Below are 18,992 nucleotides of genomic sequence, written 5' to 3'. Positions count from 1 at the left end.
AATCTTTAGCAGCACTTCAACAGAGATGCCAGTTTGTGCATCTAAAGCAACATTATTAAGGTTAACTTGAGTGTCCATGTACAGTAGTTGCCATACATGATGTCCAACCTTGAAAAATTGACATCTTCACCCTGTATTCAAATATTATTAATAAATGTGTTAAAGATCTTCCCTTGGAGTCCATTGTTTTATCTGTGATAATGCAATGAAGATTGGTCAGCCTCTCTACAAAGAAATTATTAACACAGGCAAAAAGAGAGAACCAATGAAATATTAATAACTGATTATGCTGTTGTCAGCGTATGCTTTTTCCTGTGAGCTTTTTGTTTTACTATGCATTTATTTTGCATAGTAAAATAAAATCTGCTGTAGTTTGCCAAATCATTTTGTCAGATAAATACCTCAACCAAGGTTAGTGTTTTTTTCCCCTTCATACTTAAAATATAAAAAAAAAAATCTAAATTATTTTTCTCACTATTTGATGGTTTAATCGAGCTTGTAGGGCCATAAAAAACAAATACCCCCTCTGGACATGACTTTTAGCCACTACTGTACCTTTTGTGGCCAGAGTTGGTCAACTGGGGCATAGAGGTGTGTTGTTTCTTTTTTTAACCATGTGATAATCTTTTAACAGGCCTAATAGAGGTCAATATAGAGTGACTGCCAAAATACACAACCGCAAGTAACCGCTAAATAAACCAATCAGCTCTCAGCAGAGACTCCTCACCAATGCCCTGACTCGTCTTATTATCAGAATCTAATTATGCGTTAAACAAAGGCAGTCTCTCTCTCTCTCTCTCTCTCTCTCTCTCTCTCTCTCTCTCTCTCTCTCTCTCCTGTGACCGTTCATCTGCCAAACAAAAACAAAGCAGCTGATTGGTTAATCCAAATATTCTTAGCCAATCTGTGAAGTTCCAATCCCAAATAAAAACAAAGCAGCTGATTGGTTAATCCAAATATTCTTAGCCAATCTGTGACGTTCCACTCCCAAACAAAAACAAAGCAGCTGATTGGTTAATCCAAATATTCTTAGCCAATCTGTGACGTTCCACTCCCAAACAAAAACAAAGCAGCTGATTGGTTAATCCAAAAGTTCACAGCCAATCAGAATGGACTGCAATGGCTTTGTCTGCCCTGGCTGATTAAACATGTAACAAGAACTCAGAGCATCAAGGTTTATTAATGTAGACATTTCCCATTTTCATCTTTTGTATTTAATGAAGCTAAACTGCACAACAAATTGGACTTCACAATGTCATAAGAATAAGGGCGTTTTCACACCCGACTCATTTAGAGCATTTGTTTCAGAATGTAGAATTTTCCCCCTTAGTTCGGTTTGTTTAGGCATATATTAACAAGGCAATCGCTCTCGGATCAAAAGAAAAATAAAAAAAGGTCTGAGATCACCTGAACGAGGAGGACTTAGCCCACTTGAAAACTAATTCTGAGCGATTAAAATATCCTTGTTGTACTAATGGCTGTCGCAGTGAAGGAATTTCCCTTGTGGTGATTTTGAGTTGCTCAAATATGCGACATGACCATTGGAATTTACTTTTTTTTTTATTTGCTATATAAATAAGTGTTATGATGTGGTCAGCAGGAACGAAGGCTGAGTTTTAAAATGAAAACAGGCATTATTAATAATCCAAAAACTCTGAATCAACATGCAGGAGAATAACACAAACCAAGCAACGCATAAATGAGAAATGACCAAGAACAACTGAAACATCTATATAAATATATATATAGGCTATTAACACCCAGGGGAAGAACAAATTTAAGTAAACTAGACACGTGAAACTGATAGAAACTATAGAAACAAACAAGTGCATAGTCGGTAACCAATGAAACTGAAATAGGTGGCGAGCAATTAAACCGTTCATTAAACTTATATGTTCAAAAACGCTGATTTACTCATGAATTAAACAGGGTGTTGATATAATTTTAACTTCGATAATAATAGCCTTCGTGAACGTTGTTTGCATTCCTCTGCGGTTGGCAAACTTGGCATTACAGTACTGCGGTTATAACGACAGCCCTACACTCTAAAAAAGAAATCCGTTAAATTTACGGTATAAAACTGCCAGAAAGTTACCGTAAGGGACTGTTCGCTTTTTATTTAAGGGGCCACCGGAGGAGTTTTGAGATCTGTAGTCAAAAAAGACTTGACGCCAGTAATACATTTTTCTATGACCCTCCAAAATGATTGTGAAAAAAAGCATGACCCTCCCCTGGAAAAAGGCATGACCCTCCCCTGGAAAAAAGCATGACCCTCCCCTGGAAAAAGGCATGACCCTCCCCTGGAAAAAAGCATGACCCTCCCCTGGAAAAAAGCATGACCCTCCCCTGGAAAAAAGCATGACCCTCCCCTGGAAAAAAGCATGACCCTCCCCTGGAAAAAAGCATGACCCTCCCCTGGAAAAAGGCATGACCCTCCCCTGGAAAAAGGCATGACCCTCCCCTGGAAAAAAGCATGACCCTCCCCTGGAAAAAAGCATGACCCTCCCCTGGAAAAAGGCATGACCCTCCCCTGGAAAAAAGCATGACCCTCCCCTGGAAAAAGGCATGACCCTCCCCTGGAAAAAAGCATGACCCTCCCCTGGAAAAAAGCATGACCCTCCCCTGGAAAAAAGCATGACCCTCCCCTGGAAAAAAGCATGACCCTCCCCTGGAAAAAAGCATGACCCTCCCCTGGAAAAAGGCATGACCCTCCCCTGGAAAAAAGCATGACCCTCCCCTGGAAAAAAGCATGACCCTCCCCTGGAAAAAGGCATGACCCTCCCCTGGAAAAAGGCATGACCCTCCCCTGGAAAAAAGCATGACTCTCCCCTGGAAAAAGGCATGACCCTCCCCTGGAAAAAGGCATGACCCTCCCCTGGAAAAAAGCATGACTCTCCCCTGGAAAAAAGCATGACCATCCCCTGGAAAAAGGCATGACCCTCCCCTGGAAAAAAGCATGACCCTCCCCTGGAAAAAAGCATGACCCTCCCCTGGAAAAAGGCATGACCCTCCCCTGGAAAAAAGCATGACCCTCCCCTGGAAAAAAGCATGACCCTCCCCTGGAAAAAAGCATGACCCTCCCCTGGAAAAAGGCATGACCCTCCCCTGGAAAAAGGCATGACCCTCCCCTGGAAAAAGGCATGACATCTTTGCGCTTGGCAAAGATGTTCAGATAGCCATTGTTTTTTTACAACCATGACAAACGACTAAACTCCTGCTTTCTCATCTTACTAAGGCTGTAACGATAGACCAAACCTACTATTCGGTTCGCATCATGATTTTTTATTTTAGATAAAAAAATTAAAAGAAATAATGTTTTCGGTGCTGATGCAGTGGTGACGCGTTCATTTAACAAGGGTGGCGCTCCCAATAAAGTATCTTAAAGCTGCCACAAAGAACCGGCAAAAGTAATGATTATGAATATGTCAAATATAGCAAGGAGAGATTTTAATTGTTTATTAATAAACAAGTTTTTTCTGTGTCAGTGTGTCGGCTTCAAGATGAAGTTGACGATGCTGACTCGCGATCTTCACAGTAACGCGCCAGAGAGAGATGCAGATTTCATACGGATTACATAAGCAGAGAGCAGTCTGTTTTTCGTTTTTAAATGTTCTGTTTAAAAGTAGACATCAAGCTTTCTATATATTTCTCAAGTCTGTGAGGCAAATACATTATACGCTGAGTTTCGGTTCATTTATGAGACGAGAGTCCAGTTCACGCATCGGCGACTCCGTGTCATGATGATCTATTTTCTACTATATTTACTTCTTATTTATTAAATCCAGGCAATTGGTTGATGAAACATTAATTTAAATTAAGATACAATTAATAAAAAAACGAAATTTACTTTAAAGAAAGGCTTTTCTTTCTGAAGTCGCTTTCAGAGCGGTCATGTCCGTAACGGAGAACTGTCACGTCCGTAACATTGTTTTTTTCCTCCTAAATGCGAACACGAAAAATAAAATAAAAAATTATATTTTATGTTCCGTGGAGGCCGACATTTCTTCATCCGGTTTTTAGCCTACTTTTGTTTTGCGCAGTGTGTGTAGCCTAATTCGTAGAATTATTAAAAAATATTTTGCCACCTAAAAGTTAAAGATTTGTTGTGTCAGGTCACATGTGTATTTCGCTCATATTAAATATAAAACGCATGTGTAGACTGATATTTTTCTAATGTCTTGACTCCTTTATTAAGGGGGTAGGGATATATAAACAGACGTTTCAGTATTAAATGCATTTTCTGATCATTTATATTTCAAGTTTTGACTGCAAATGTCACCTCCATAACGCTGGAATTGGCCAATTTGAAAGAATTTATCCTCAACTATTTTTGTGGTGTAGGTCTGCGTATTTTATTATGATAACTTCAAATAATTCTAATAGTAATTTAAAAATGTGGTAGCCCTACGTCTAACACATCACACTCCACTGTTATGGTGGCAATTTCAGTAGATTTACTCAGTAACATTGTTGTGGAAACACAATAAGAATGGAAACTAAAATATGGTAGTATCGTACTAGCGCAGTTCTGGCGCCTCAGTCCCAATACACTTAACGTAGGCTACGTTCATATCACATGTTAATGCCGCGGTAGAGTTACACTCACAGGACACTGCACTCATTCGCTATCAAAAAAGTTCATTATTTGCTTGTGCTTTAAAGCTATGCCGTGAAAAATTTCATTGGCGTTCTGTACATGATGCACTTTTTCTGAGCGCGCACTGTCAGACAGCGCCAAACTGGATCTTTGTTGGGTCAGACCCATCTGATAGCGATGGGGGGCTGAAACCGAGAGAGCTACATAATGCTACATGGAAAAAATATGCACCAAACAAGCCACTTTGAAATTTTGCTGTTTTCATGAATACAAAAGTTGGGTGACCCTCCCCCTAGACTAAAATAAGTTGAATGACCCTCCCCTCAACAAAGAATACAAAGACATGACCCTCCCCTATTTTCCTCCGGTGGCCCTTTCCATAAATACCGAACGGTCCCTAAAAAATATGGTAGCAACATTTTAGGTTTTATAGATTTAAGTTAAATTTATATTATAATACCGTATTTCATTAACTGATATAATGTTAATTTAGCAACCTACTGACATACTAATATCTGTTTTGAAGCTTTGTAATACACTGACAACCCACCAAACACAGTGGAGAATCAAAGCTCATCACAAGCTGCTTTTCCACAAGCTGAGAAGGACAATATAATATATAAGGTGCATATTGTCATTCACACAAACACTAAACACCAACATGGTAACATACGTGAACTTTAAAAAATGTAATAAATATTGGTTGAACAACATTAGATGTAACATCACATTCTAATGTATATAAGTGATTCGAGAAAAACTAAGAAAAACTATGAAGAAACTGTTATTTCAACAAAAATAATTCAATGTAAATTTTCGTTTTTTCACTGTAAATTACACAAGGACTTGTTCTTTTTCAATTCCAAAAACTGAACATTTAACGGTATTTTATAGTAAAATTACATTAAATGTACAGCTAGATTCACCGTATATAGTTCGGAAACTGTCTTTTACCGTTAAAATCATGATCATTTTTCACAGTGTAAAATTTGCATGCATCTTTTAACTCCTTCACGTAAGCATTAGTCAACATGGCCGTCCCGTTGTCGTGTCTTCAGCAGTTCGTTGTTGTTGTTCTGCCACATCTCAAGTGTTGCCACCTTGTGGACAAACTAACCACTGCAAACAAAATAAATGCGCATACGAGCAGAGCATTCAGAGTAAATGCAGTTTGAAAAACCTGTCAGCTTGTGTATGTGTGCACTACGCCAATGATTCAATTTGTCGTACATTGGCGTAAAAACTTCGGTTTACTTTGTGATTAAAGTCAGATGGAAAAGAGGGATAAAACATGCATGCAACGACTCAAACACAGCGGTAAAAATTCATCCTAAACCACTAAAACTAATAACAGACGAGACTTGCAAAGATAGAAAATTGCTTGTTATGAAAGTGCATCCAACAGAATAACCCCATCTTACATAAGTGTCCATGAAACACACTCTTAATGTCCTGAAGCAACCGAGACACAGCGTCTCTCTAGCCTGAACTGCCACAGGCCACCATGAGGAACCAGGCCACGTTACACAACATCAGCTGATATGGAGATACTCTGATAACGCTTTCAGCTTATGATTATTCTGTTATGAACAACAAGACTTGTGGGTAAAAAACTGGATTCAGTAACTCAGATCAACTGAGCTGACGTATTACCAAAGACTGTGTGTTGCTGATCTACAGCATTGACAACAACAGGATCTCAGTGTGTGTCACTGCAACACACCGCTGATATTAGATCTGCTGAAGATGTGTGTGTGTGTGTATCTCCTTCCTGCTCTGGATACGCTTACACTGAACAGACAGAGCCACAAAACACACTGCGCCCAACACGGACCATCACATATCAGATTCATACGCAAATACAGTCAGCATAATATTTATACCCTTGAAAATGCCTTTTCCAGCCATTGTTTGTGAACAGCTTGAGCCTCAGCGAGGAGTAATTACGGCACGTTTAAATCAGCACTGATTATCTGATTACATGCATGAATTAATGTGGAGATAAATTGACTGTGTGCATCTGTCAGCTGCTCATTAACTCAACATCAATCACATCTGTACAGCAGGACAATTCACACACACACACACACACACACACACACACACACACACACACACACACACACACACACACACACACACACACACACACACACACACACACACACACACACACACACACACACACACACACACACCTGCTGGAAGTCTGACATTTCCGAAAATTCATGATTGTTCTCAAACTGGTAGCCCAAACTCTCCTTTAAGTGCAATTTAGTTTTACTACTTAACTTTGCTTTTGGCCATTCTGCCATTTATATGGACAGAAGGACTTGTCTGGTCACCATGACAGCAGTTCTTTCATCACTCGCACCCAATAAACCGCAAACACTCTTCAAGATGTTGATGATTCCAAATATTAAAGAAATATTATCTTAATTCCAAATATTATCCAAGGTAAATATTCTCCACATATTAACAGCATTACATACTGAATCACAGGCTTCTTTCCTTTTATTTTCCTAAAAAGGAAATATTTCAGGATCACAGATTCACAGACAAGCAACACAAAAAGTGATGCTGAAAATTGTTATTTATTTATTTGATGGCAAAAATGAATTCAGATCGCTAAAACAAGCGATAAAAGCATTGCTTATGCACTTTGTAGTCTTTGACAAAAACAAAAAATTTCTCCGTTTTTTGTTCAAAGTGTTGCTTTTTTTATGAAACTTACCCACATTCAAGTGTTGATAAAAAAAGAATGCATGACAGTAGAATAAAACGTTTGTTGTTGTTGTTGTTTAAAAGCAGATGTTTCTTTTGATATATTGGGGGCCAAGAAATTTTGTGAAAATTATCAAAAATGCCAGCAACTTTTTTCAAAACGCTGGCAGGGAAAGAGTTAATAAATAATCACAGTTAATACATATTGGTATATTATAATGTAGGACTCTCTTCTGCTCACAAAGGCTGCATTTATTTGATGAGAATTCAGTGATATTGTGAAATATTATTACAATTTAAAATACCTATTTTCTATTTGAATATATTACTGTGATGGCAAAAAACGATGATTTTGCTGCTTAATATTTTTGTGGAAACCATGATCCCTTTTCCGGGATTCTTTAATTAAAGAATAGAACCCCCCGCATTTTTTTAAATTATAAATCTTTTGTAACATTATAAATGTGTTTACTGTCAATTTCGAATTATCATTTTAATGCATACTTGCGAAATAAAGGTTTTAATTTCTTTCAAGAACAAAAATCGTTCTGCCCTCACACTTCTTAACAGTAAAAGTTTAAATAGGCCTTAAGCATGTGTATAAAATCTAAAATTGGCCACTTAGATAGCTTAAATGTGGTTAACTACTATTGATTAATCATATGTAGTGTAGACGACTGTTATATAAAACAGGGAGATTATCTTGACTATAGTTGGACTAATAGCAAATATTGAGGCTGTCCTTCAGCATAATAAAATATAGCTCAAGTTTAGTTAAAAAAAAAAAAAATCACGTCAAAAAGAGCAGAGCACAGCCACAAAGCACAACATTTTTCTCAGGATATGCTTTTTTTCACTGATCTGGACTTTTATATGGAATATATAATGTAATTTATGGTATGTAATTGGGCTGTGCAATGATTAATCGCATCCAAAATAAATGTTTGTGTTTATATAATATATGTGACCCTGGGCCACAAAACCAATCATAAGTCGCATGGGTATATTTGTGGCAATAGCCAACAAAACATTGCATGGGTCAAACTGATTGATTTTTCATTCATGTCAAAAATCAATCGGATATTAAAGATATATCAATCGGATATATTTTATGATTTAAAACCAAGGAACCTTTCCTCTGCGGTCGCCCTACAGGTTGGAAGCGGAATTGTCCATTACCGCCATTACCCATTAACGCTTGCCATAAAGAAAGTCAAATTAGTACTTTTCTTATGTCTCATTAGAACTACAGAAACGCGAACCCGATCTGATAATCTTACATAGCAAGGATATATCAGATAAAGGACCGCAAAGCTGTGGCATAAGTGCATTTCACCATGTCACGAATCGATGAACCACTGAAACGATTTTGGAAACATTATTTTATCAAGGTAAAAAATCTTACTTAGTGTTGCTTTAAGTAAAGATCATAATCCATGAAGATATTTTGCAAATTTCCTACCTTAAATATATCAAAAATGTAATTTTGCGAGTGGATGCAGCTCAATCGCCAACAGAAAAGGACGACTTTAAAGGCGATTTCCTCAATATTTAGATTTCTTTGCACCCTCAGATTCCAGATTTTCAAATAATTGTATCTCGGCCAAATATTATCCTATCTTAACAGACCATACATCAATGGAAAGCGTATTTATCTGGCTTTCAGATGATGTGTACATCTCAATTTCAAAAAAATGTACCCTTGTGACTGGTTTTTGTGGTCCAGGGTCACATATATATGCGTGTACTGTATATAATTATTTTGTAAATAAAAATACATACACATGCATGTATATTTTTGAAAAATATTGGCATTTTTATTATGTATTTATACAGTAGATAATTTATATTACATATAAATATAAATATTTTATATACAAAATAATGATACACAGTACACACATATACATTATTTAAACAAACTTTTATTTTGGATGCGATTAATCGCGATTAATCGTTGCACCTACAGTATGTACTTCTTTTTTATGTTTTGTAAATTGTATTGTCTTATTGATTTTTTTGTACTTTTACATAACATCATCCTGGCTAGGAACTGCAGATGCAAATGACCTTCACAGCCAACTCTGGCAAAAAAACAAAACAAACCTAAACATTCGGAAAACAACAAATACAAGTAAACTAAGAAATACATTCGGAGCCAGTGTGGTGCACAAAACCGAGGTGGCACTCAGGGATCATATATTCCACCCAGAATTCATATTCATAAATGCTGTAACTGAACTCTTCACCCTAGTTACACATATGTTTGAGACTTGAGGTCATCTGAGGGCAAAACTCATGAAATCTCATCACAGTCGACTGTAGTCTGTAGAAGAGCAGACAAAAACACTGAGGCATGCTGGGTAATTGCAATCTCACCCTCTCCTCCAGCTCGTCTCCGGGTGTCTCTTTCCCGTCAGGAATGTCTCTGCAGACGGGCAGCGCTTTCTTCAGCGCCGGCTCGCGGTTCAGGGTGGTGTAGCCCACGTGCTCGTAGATGGGGTTGATGGTCATCTTAGATATGTATTCGGCTGCTTTGGTCTCGATGTACAGCGTGATCAGACCGTCCGTCACCAGGTCGTGGATCGACTCGAAGCGTTTCTCCCCCACAAAATGCTTCCCATCGTAAAAGAGACGGAAATTTCGGGTCTGATTCCCAAAGCTGAAAGAGAGAAAGAGGAAATGAGCGTGTGTTGGACCCGAGTGCTGTAACACACAGCTGTGAGGTGATCCAGAGAGAAATGATGAATGAAGATGACACACACACACAGAACATCTATGGTTGTATCAGCTTCCTGTACTTGTAGTAGTTATGAGGGCGAAGAGCTCATATGTGGATCAATACCAAGACCGGATACTTTTCTTACACACACACACACACACACACACACACACACACACACACACACACACACACACACACACACACACACACACACACACACACACACACACACACACACACACACACACACACACACACACACACACACACACACACACACACACACACACACACACACACACACACACACACACACACAAATCCAGTTTACTTCACACCAATACACACATTTAAACGTCTATTTTACATGTTTATCATAGTATTTCGTCCTAAAATGCATCTATAGACTTTTGCAACAAACCTGTGCTTTATTTTCTAATACCAGTTTAGTTTAGTCAATAACTAAGGACCCAATATACTAAAAGTGAAGTTGTATCATTCTTTGGTTAGTTTGAAATACCTGATCAGCCATATACTGTTAACAAACTTACTGACACATTTAGATAAATATATAAATAATAAATAAATGCATAACAAAAATTACAACTTCATCTTCTACTATAAAGCACCAGTCCTTTAAAGTGTGTTGTTCATGTTTTACTCGTGAATGCCTGACCTCGACCGAATGAAGAAATGAACATGAGAAATGTTTTCGTCAAAAAAGGCGGAGCCTTAGAGCCACACACACTTATTGCAAACTTTTCTGGGAAGTTCACTTTGGCAAGCCGTTTCAAATTCCCAAAACGATCTCCAAACAAATCTTGTCTTGGCCTGATTCTGTTCAAAATGGCGTCACCTTGAATTCGCTTAAAGTATATCAGGGACTTTTGGATATCAGTCATAGCAGTCATATCATAAAAAACCTGCCATTTAATTAAATAAATATATACCCTGTAGGTCTGCCGATATTGAAGAAAAATGCTTCATGCGATAACTTGTTAAATTATGCAATATTTGATATGCAATACGATAATGCTTTAAAGGGCACCTATTATGACCCTTTTTACAAGATGTAATATTGGTCTTGGGTGTCCCCAGAATGTATTTGTGAAGTTTCAGCACAAAATACCCCCCAGTTAATTTATTATAGCCATTTGAATGTGTCATTTTTGGGGCCTATTTTGAAACAAGCTGTTTTGAGGCAGACGACCTTAAATGCAAATGAGCTGCTAATCCCCACCCTGCCGCTGGATGTGGGCGTAACTTGCATAACTATGGCAATTAACAGTCGGTAGAACCATAATGGCCGAGAGTGATAGACCCGCAATTGTGTATGGCATTCGGCCGTATGTTTGAACCAGAGTCCGACCCAGATGACGAAGAGACTCCGGCTGAAGAAACACGATCGAGAATGTACCAGGATGTCTCGGAATTGTTATTTGATACATTTATGAACTCATTGCGTTGTCATCGCTGTGCAACACACACACAGACACACACAAACTGTGATAACGTTGACGCAAATGTTTGAAAACACAAACACAAATACCGATAATAACAATATCTTAAAAAACATATGAAAACGTGTGGTTATTTAAAAGGTTTAAATTACATAAATCATACGACGACGACAACAACATTTGTTGTCGATGACTATTAACGTTACCTCAGAAATCATAAAATACACTTACTTCTTCAGGAATTGTCGTTGGATCGCGAACACTAAGCAACGATCCACCCTTGAGGATTAATTTTGTAGCAAGACCTGCTTTGAATTGACCGCCGTTCAAAAAACAGTCACTCTCAAAGTGATTTGAGCAAACATAAACGTACTTCGGGAGTGTAAGAGGCGCATTTCCTTCATAAATAAAATCCACCCACTGCGTTTTCAGTGGCTCTGATGTCGGAAGCAAGTGCAAACAACTATGCAAAGTATTACAGCCCACAACAAAACACTTATTTTTCTTAGGAGGCATTTTCTAGAAGGCAGCACAAATCTTCAGAACATCGGTCCGGCTGTCGTTGAAACAACAATGGAGGATCAGATCACCGAGGGAGGTACCAACCACCAACCACACTGTCAATCAAACCCCTTTCCCACGTTCTACGTCACAAAAAGCTGAATCTTAGAACAGCTCATTCTGAGAGAGTGCATATGAATTATTGAGATTGTAAAAAAAACACTGGGTGCATTTTTATCATACTAGGGTGGTTTTGCTCACACACTGCCAACACACATTTATGTTCAAACAGCATGTAAAAGTGAATTTTGCATAATAGGTGCCCTTTAAGTGTGAAATAAATGTTAATTATATTTAAAAACTGAAAATTATAAAACCAACATACATGTTTCACATTATTTTTGTGAGAAGAAAGCATGCCTACAACTTCTGAAAGTGAACAGCAGTGTTTTACTTGTCATTTTAACGTCAGTGTAAACAGGGGTTTAGGGTTTCAGGTAGAGCTACATTAGGTTTATTTAACAACAGAAATTAAATAAAACGTAAAAACGTAAAAACACTGCTTGGCCTTCACTCTATGAATGAAACATATACTGATTCTTATTAAAGCTACAAAAGTTATTCAGTCAAGAGCAGCGAGTGCTTTTCTCTTTGATTAACATTAAGCACACAAACAGAAGCAGGTTTATTAGGCTGCTGTCACTTTAAGATCAGCAAGGATCCGATATACTGTTACACACTGGCTTGCTTTCCAACTGTTTACTCCACTAAAGACAAAACTGACTCGATTACGTGAATACTCACCAAGATAGGTATTTTGACATAATTTTGTGTGTTTGGCCATATAAGCTGTGGAAGAGAACTGAATTCAGGATCATGCGGTGTCTGAGAGGCGGCTTTCTGTGTGCACGTCACGAGTACTTTGCTTATTGCGCGTAATAACATTAAGCATGTCACACGTATGTAAAAGTCATGCATCCAGTCTACTTTCTACTCTCTGTGTCGACCTAAAACCTGGACTTCTGATAATATTTTGGAGTATTAAAAACATGCAGTTATCACAAGTCGTTGCGTTTTGCACATCGCGAAATGTTCATTTGCGATATTTCGATAATTTCTAGATATTATGTAGCCCTAATACCCTACCATTTCAGAAAAGCACGTCGCTGTGCTCATTTAAACACATTCAGCTCATGATAAGTGTTTTTCAGCATCTCAGTTATTTTTATCGAGGACTTTAACCCTCAGAGAAACGCATGCATCATTTCAATGTCAACAGCATAAGAATAACCCACTTCAAACGCAAAACAGCCCAGTACTAGTGATTGGAATAAACTAACCTTTTGGGTTTACAGTGAGTGCACACACATCTCAGACACAATTGATACATACTATATGATAATCAGACAACAAAATCAACATTAACATTGTCTTAGAAACATTTTTCCTATTAATTTAAATATTTGTATTTGAAACAATACAATAAATAACAGTATTTGAAAACTGCAGGTTGACAATCTATTGATTGTAACATGATCAGAGATGGTAATGCTGTTTTGAGCCACTGGAAATGACAGGACAGCTGAGGTTTTATAATGCATGAGCTTCCTGTTTGAGTTCCCAGAGAGACACACACACACACACACACACACACACCCAAAATCAGATGCACACAGGCGGATCTGGAAACGGTTACAGATACGCACAACAAGGAGTTCATATCAGAAACACACACCGTTAGAGGTTTGTATGGCTTCTTGACTCACGCATGGAAACAGACGCACCACACACACAGATACACACACTAGCATATGCACAAAGGCTAATGTCATTAAAGCCTGATGGCAACAGAGCTGTTTGATGTTAAAGGTTTTGTGCACAGGACACAACAGATGCTTTCTCTGAGGAATCACATGCCTGAGGACGAGCGGATGAGAGAGAGAGAGAGTCAGAGAGAGAGAGATAGAGAGAGAGAGAGTGTGTGTGTTTGTTTGGACTGGAAAGCAGCCGCGTGCAGCGTGTAGCAGTGTGTGTCCGTCTGCTCAAGTGAGCAGATTAAAGGGATTATCTCTAGACTTTTTGTGTCTAGTGCGGCCGGCACGCATGCACACACACACACACACACACACACACACACACACACACACAAAAACACACACACACACACACACACACACACACACACACACACACACACACACACACACACACACACACACACACACACACACACACACACACACACACACCTATTTCACTATATTTGAGGAGGACATTGCAAAGACTTCCATTGATTTAATATCAGGTTAATGGCTTAACCCCTAGACCTACCATTACAAAAACATGTGAAAAACACTAGATTCAAATAAAAAAATTAAAAAAAAACGTTTCGGACGATTTATAAGCCTTTTTAACTAATAAGGACTAGTATGTCCTCACTAGTCAGGGTTGTCATGATATTTCACTATACAAGTGAGGACATTTGGCCCTCACAAGTATTGCCAAACCTATACACAAACACACACACTTACAATAAGAACAAAAGTCCTCTAACATTTTTACAGTAAAATTCTCACTAACATTTACATAAACTATACTAGGGCTGCAACCACTGATCTATATAGAATGACAGGATAGCTCATGACGTTCTAAACTGCCATCAGACAGTGAAGCCACCGGAAGTGTTCGAGCGGCCATCTTACGATTCCCTACCAGCAGAGGCTCCAGCTTCGAGCTTCGACGGTACTTTTAAGATGACCCGCTGTGCTGCATACAAGTGTAAAACGACGTTCACAAAAGGATTTAGAAAAACTGCCCACAGGTTGTAATTCAAGCCCTATAAGTAGTAATTTATATGTACAATTGTCGCTATTCCTGTGTTGTTTTCTCCGAGGCAAGAGTAACTTAATTCTTCTACTAGTGTTGTCAAAAGAACCGGTAATGTTACTTCGGTAAGTTACCAAGTCGGTACTGAAATTTTGAAAATGGGACGATACCAGCATTTCTGCAGTACTGGGTAAATTATATTCTCGGTACCCACTAATAGCTGCTTTCAATCGCTTCAGTGTTTATCTAAGTGCGAGGCTCATCACTAACTTTTTTACTAGGAGCACTTAAGCCAATGTAGCCTATACCACGATGTATTATACTAGTGTCTGTGAATATTAAACCGAAAAAAACTTGGCTATTAACCCTGCATGTTCTGCTTGTCTCTGTGGGAATGAATGGCGCAGACGCACGGTTCAATTTACCACACACACAAACACACACAGAAGCACTCGTGACGCTCGCGCAGGTTTCAGTCTCTGCTGCCTCACGATATGAGGACATGATGAACTTCCTCTCCAGAGCCGATCTGAGCGTCACTTCATGAGCATTTTACCGCTTCATTTGAGAAAAACTATCGTCATATCATAACACACACAGAAAGTCAAAGATTCACGGCAACCCGTCAAAATAAAAGTTCGGTTTAGCTTGAAGAAATTGACTGAAATAATTATATTTGCCTACTGTTGTACAGTAGATTTAGCTACATCTTAATGTAATGCAATTTTTAATAAGCAGGAAAAAATTTCGACTTTAAACAAATATCCATTTAAATGCTTAGGGTGTTTGAGTGGTAAGAATGTACATGGAGACTTTAGATTTTAAAACTGTGTCTCCTTAGGCAATGTTTTCTCAGTCAAATCATACAATTTCCTATTGATTCAATAGAACGCCTGAGCTCACTAGGGAATACCAATATGGCGGCGCGGTGGCTTCACTGTTTATGACGTCATGAGCTACCAGTCATTCTATATAGATCAGTGGCTGCAACTAACGATTATTTTGATAATCGATTAATCTGTTGATTTATTTATTTATTAATCAATTAATCGGAACAAAAAACGAAACATTACTAAAAAATTGTCCTTAGAAATGGGTTATTCACTACTGTAAAGCGACGTGGCTGGCTGATGGTTTCCAAGCACAGCGGCCAGCCATGACTCATCGTTAATAAAATTCGTTGTCAATTATTTCATTATCAATAATAATCGATTTTATAGATTAGTTGTTGAAACCCTAACCTATACAAATCAAAAATGTGACTTTGTAATGTTTTTGGAGAGAAGTCTCTTCTGGTCACCAAGGCTCCATTTATTTGATCATAAATACTAACTGTAAAATTGTGAAATATTATTACAATATAAAATAAAAATTTTCTATGTGAATATAAAGTCAAATGCAATTTATTCCTGTGATCAAAGCTGAATTTTCAGCATCATTACTCGAGTCTTCAGTGTCACGTGATCCTTCAGAAATCAGTATAATATGATGAATCTCATCAATGTTGAAAACAGTTTTGCTACTTCATATTTCTGTGGAAACTGTGATACTTTTTCAGGATTATTTGATGAATAAAAAGTTCAAAAGAACAGTAGGTAAATAATGTATTTTTTGTGTAAACAAAGCACTTGTGTCATTTTATAAAATTAAGGTTAAACCACTGGATCTCATGGATTACTTTAATGATGTCTTTACTATCTTTCTGGGGCTTGAAAGTGGAAGTTGCATTGGATCTCTATGGAAGGATAGAAAGCTCTCGGATTTCATCAAAAAGATCTTCATTTGTGTTCCGAAGATGAACGAAGGTCTTACGGGTTTGGAACGACACGAGGGCGGGTAAATGATGACAGAATTTTCATTTTAAGGTGAACTAACCCAGAAACATTTCTCAAACCCATTTTCCCATCAGAAATGTCCACTGAGCAGCTCTACGTCCAAACAAATCAGCGTGTGTGTGTTCTGTGAATAGCTAAAACAGATTAGGAGTGATGATTTAACTACACTGATCACACATCAGCCAGAGGTAAAATAAGACAAACACACATGGGCCAAGACACGGGAGTTAGACTGGAGAAAGAGTGAAGCTCTAGGTTTGAGACCAAAGGGTCAAAGGTCAAAGTTGAAGGTCGGCGTACCGCAGAGCTAAAGTGTATGTGCCCGGCTGTCTCTGGCTCTCCCGGATCAGATAACTTCCTTCGGCCACACTGAGCAGTTGGTCAGCTTCCTCTCTGGAGATCATCCCATGATACCTTCACAGCAAACCAGACAGAGAGTATTACTAAAATAGCACATTAGAGCTCAAACCAAATTTGCTTTAAATAGGAAAAATACACTACTGTTCAAAAGTTTTATGAATTCATATTTTATTTAGCAAGGATGCATACATTGATAATAAGTGACAGTAAATGTTACAAAAATGTATTTTCAAATAAATACTGTTCTATTGAACTCTCTCAGCCATCTCTCTTTCAACAATCTTTCTTCAAATCCTCCTCTTGCTCTCTATCTCCTCCCCCTTCATGAGTGGACACACCCCTACTGCTGATTGGCTCACTCTCTCCTCCTCCTTCTTGAGTGGACACGCCCCTACTGCTGATTGGCTCACTCACTCCTCCTCCTCCTCCTTGAGTGGACACGCCCTTACTGCTGATTGGCTCACTCTCTCCTCCTCCTTCTTGAGTGGACACGCCCCTACTGGTGATTGGCTCACTCTCTCTCCTCCCCCATCATGAGTGGACACACCCCTGCTACTAATTGGCTCACTTTCTCCTCCCCCTTCATGAGTGGACGCCCCTACTGCTATTTTGCTCAATCTCTCCTCCCCCATCATGAGTGGACACCTCCCTACTGCTGAATTGCTCACTCTCCCCTCCCCCACCATGAGTGAACACGCACCTGCTGCTGATTGGCTCACTCTCTCGCCTCCCCACACCATTAATGGATATGCCCCTACTTCTGATTGGCTCAAACTTTCCTCCCCCACCATGAGTGGACACGCCCCTGCTGTTGATTGGCTTACTCTCTCCTCCCCCACCATGAGTGGACACGCCCCTGCTGTTGATTGGCTCACTCTCTCTCCTCCCCCATTATGAGTGGACACGCCCCTGCTGTTGATTGGCTCACTCTCTCTCCTCCCCCATCATGAGTGGACACGCCCCTGCTGTTGATTGGCTCACTCTCTCTCCTCCCCCATCATGAGTGGACACGCCCCTGCTGTTGATTGGCTCAATCTCTCTCCTCCCCCATCATGAGTGGACACGCCCCTGCTGTTGATTGGCTCACTCTCTCTCCTCCCCCATCATGAGTGGAAACACCCCTGCTGCTGATTGGCTCAATCTCTCCTCCCCTATCATGAGTAGACACGCCCCTGCTGCTGATTGGCTCAATCTCTCTTCCCTCTTCATGAGTGGAAACACCCCTGCTGCTGATTGGCTCAATCTCTCCTCCCCCATCACGAGTAGACACGTCCCTGCTGCTAATTGGCTCACTCTCTCCTCCCCCTTCATGAGTGGACACACCCCGTACTGCTGATTGGCTCACTCTCTCTCCTCCCCCTTCATGAGTGGACACACCCCGTACTGCTGATTGGCTCACTCTCTCTCCTCCCCCATCACGAGTGGACACACCCCGTGTACTGCTGATTGACAAAAGTGTTGTGCTACTCGTTCTGATCCACTGTAAACAGAGTTTCTCAGAAATCGCTTACTGTGCCTTTAAATAGGATATCGATAGCATATACATTCAAATATGCAACTGTGGATTCATGTACAGTAGAATCCCAACTGGTTCAGTAATGCGTCTAATGAAACTCACTCTCTTCCGTAGTATTTGGGCCGATTCTCCACCTGCAAAGTCAACAGAAAGATATCATTACTAAAAGTTATTAATTTAATCAAAATACTTTATCAAAATCTCAGGAACACACATAGACTTGGAGAACAGTATAGTCTTAAGTATTATAAGAGATTTCCATCATTTGAAATATCGTGGAATATAGGGAAGAAGTGTGCATAAACAGGGGTGTCTCACTCCACTACTGGGGTAAGTTGACCCCCGGCCAGGGGCAGAAGCCCTCGGGTAAACTTATCCCAGTCGCTTTCGCAGAATATGTAAAATACAGCTGATATCATTTTTAATAATTTATGTCTATGGAAAAGGT

General features: G+C 39.2%; 1 protein-coding gene across 1 annotated transcript in view; it reads right to left on the bottom strand.

Annotated features, from left to right (window-relative positions):
* The window catches only part of LOC143715288 (N-chimaerin-like), a gene marked incomplete at its 3' end in the record, with an annotated part of 52,556 nt that overhangs the window by 15,940 nt on the left and 17,624 nt on the right, over positions 1–18,992 (bottom strand). The window contains exons 4-6 of the mRNA XM_077206962.1: positions 18,647–18,678; positions 16,969–17,082; positions 9,701–9,983 (exon numbers count right to left, since the gene is read on the bottom strand). Of these exons, the coding sequence (XP_077063077.1) occupies positions 9,701–9,983; positions 16,969–17,082; positions 18,647–18,678 (429 nt within the window). The remainder of the gene's footprint in view (positions 1–9,700; positions 9,984–16,968; positions 17,083–18,646; positions 18,679–18,992) is intronic.

The sequence above is a fragment of the Siphateles boraxobius genome, unplaced genomic scaffold (assembly GCF_051911475.1).
Source record: "Siphateles boraxobius isolate OS27281-9 unplaced genomic scaffold, OSU_SipBor_1 59, whole genome shotgun sequence".
In the NCBI taxonomy this organism is placed as follows: Eukaryota; Metazoa; Chordata; class Actinopteri; order Cypriniformes; family Leuciscidae; genus Siphateles; species Siphateles boraxobius.
The sequence above is the reverse complement of the archived record's forward strand: the minus strand, read 5'-3'. Positions and strand labels throughout refer to the sequence as shown.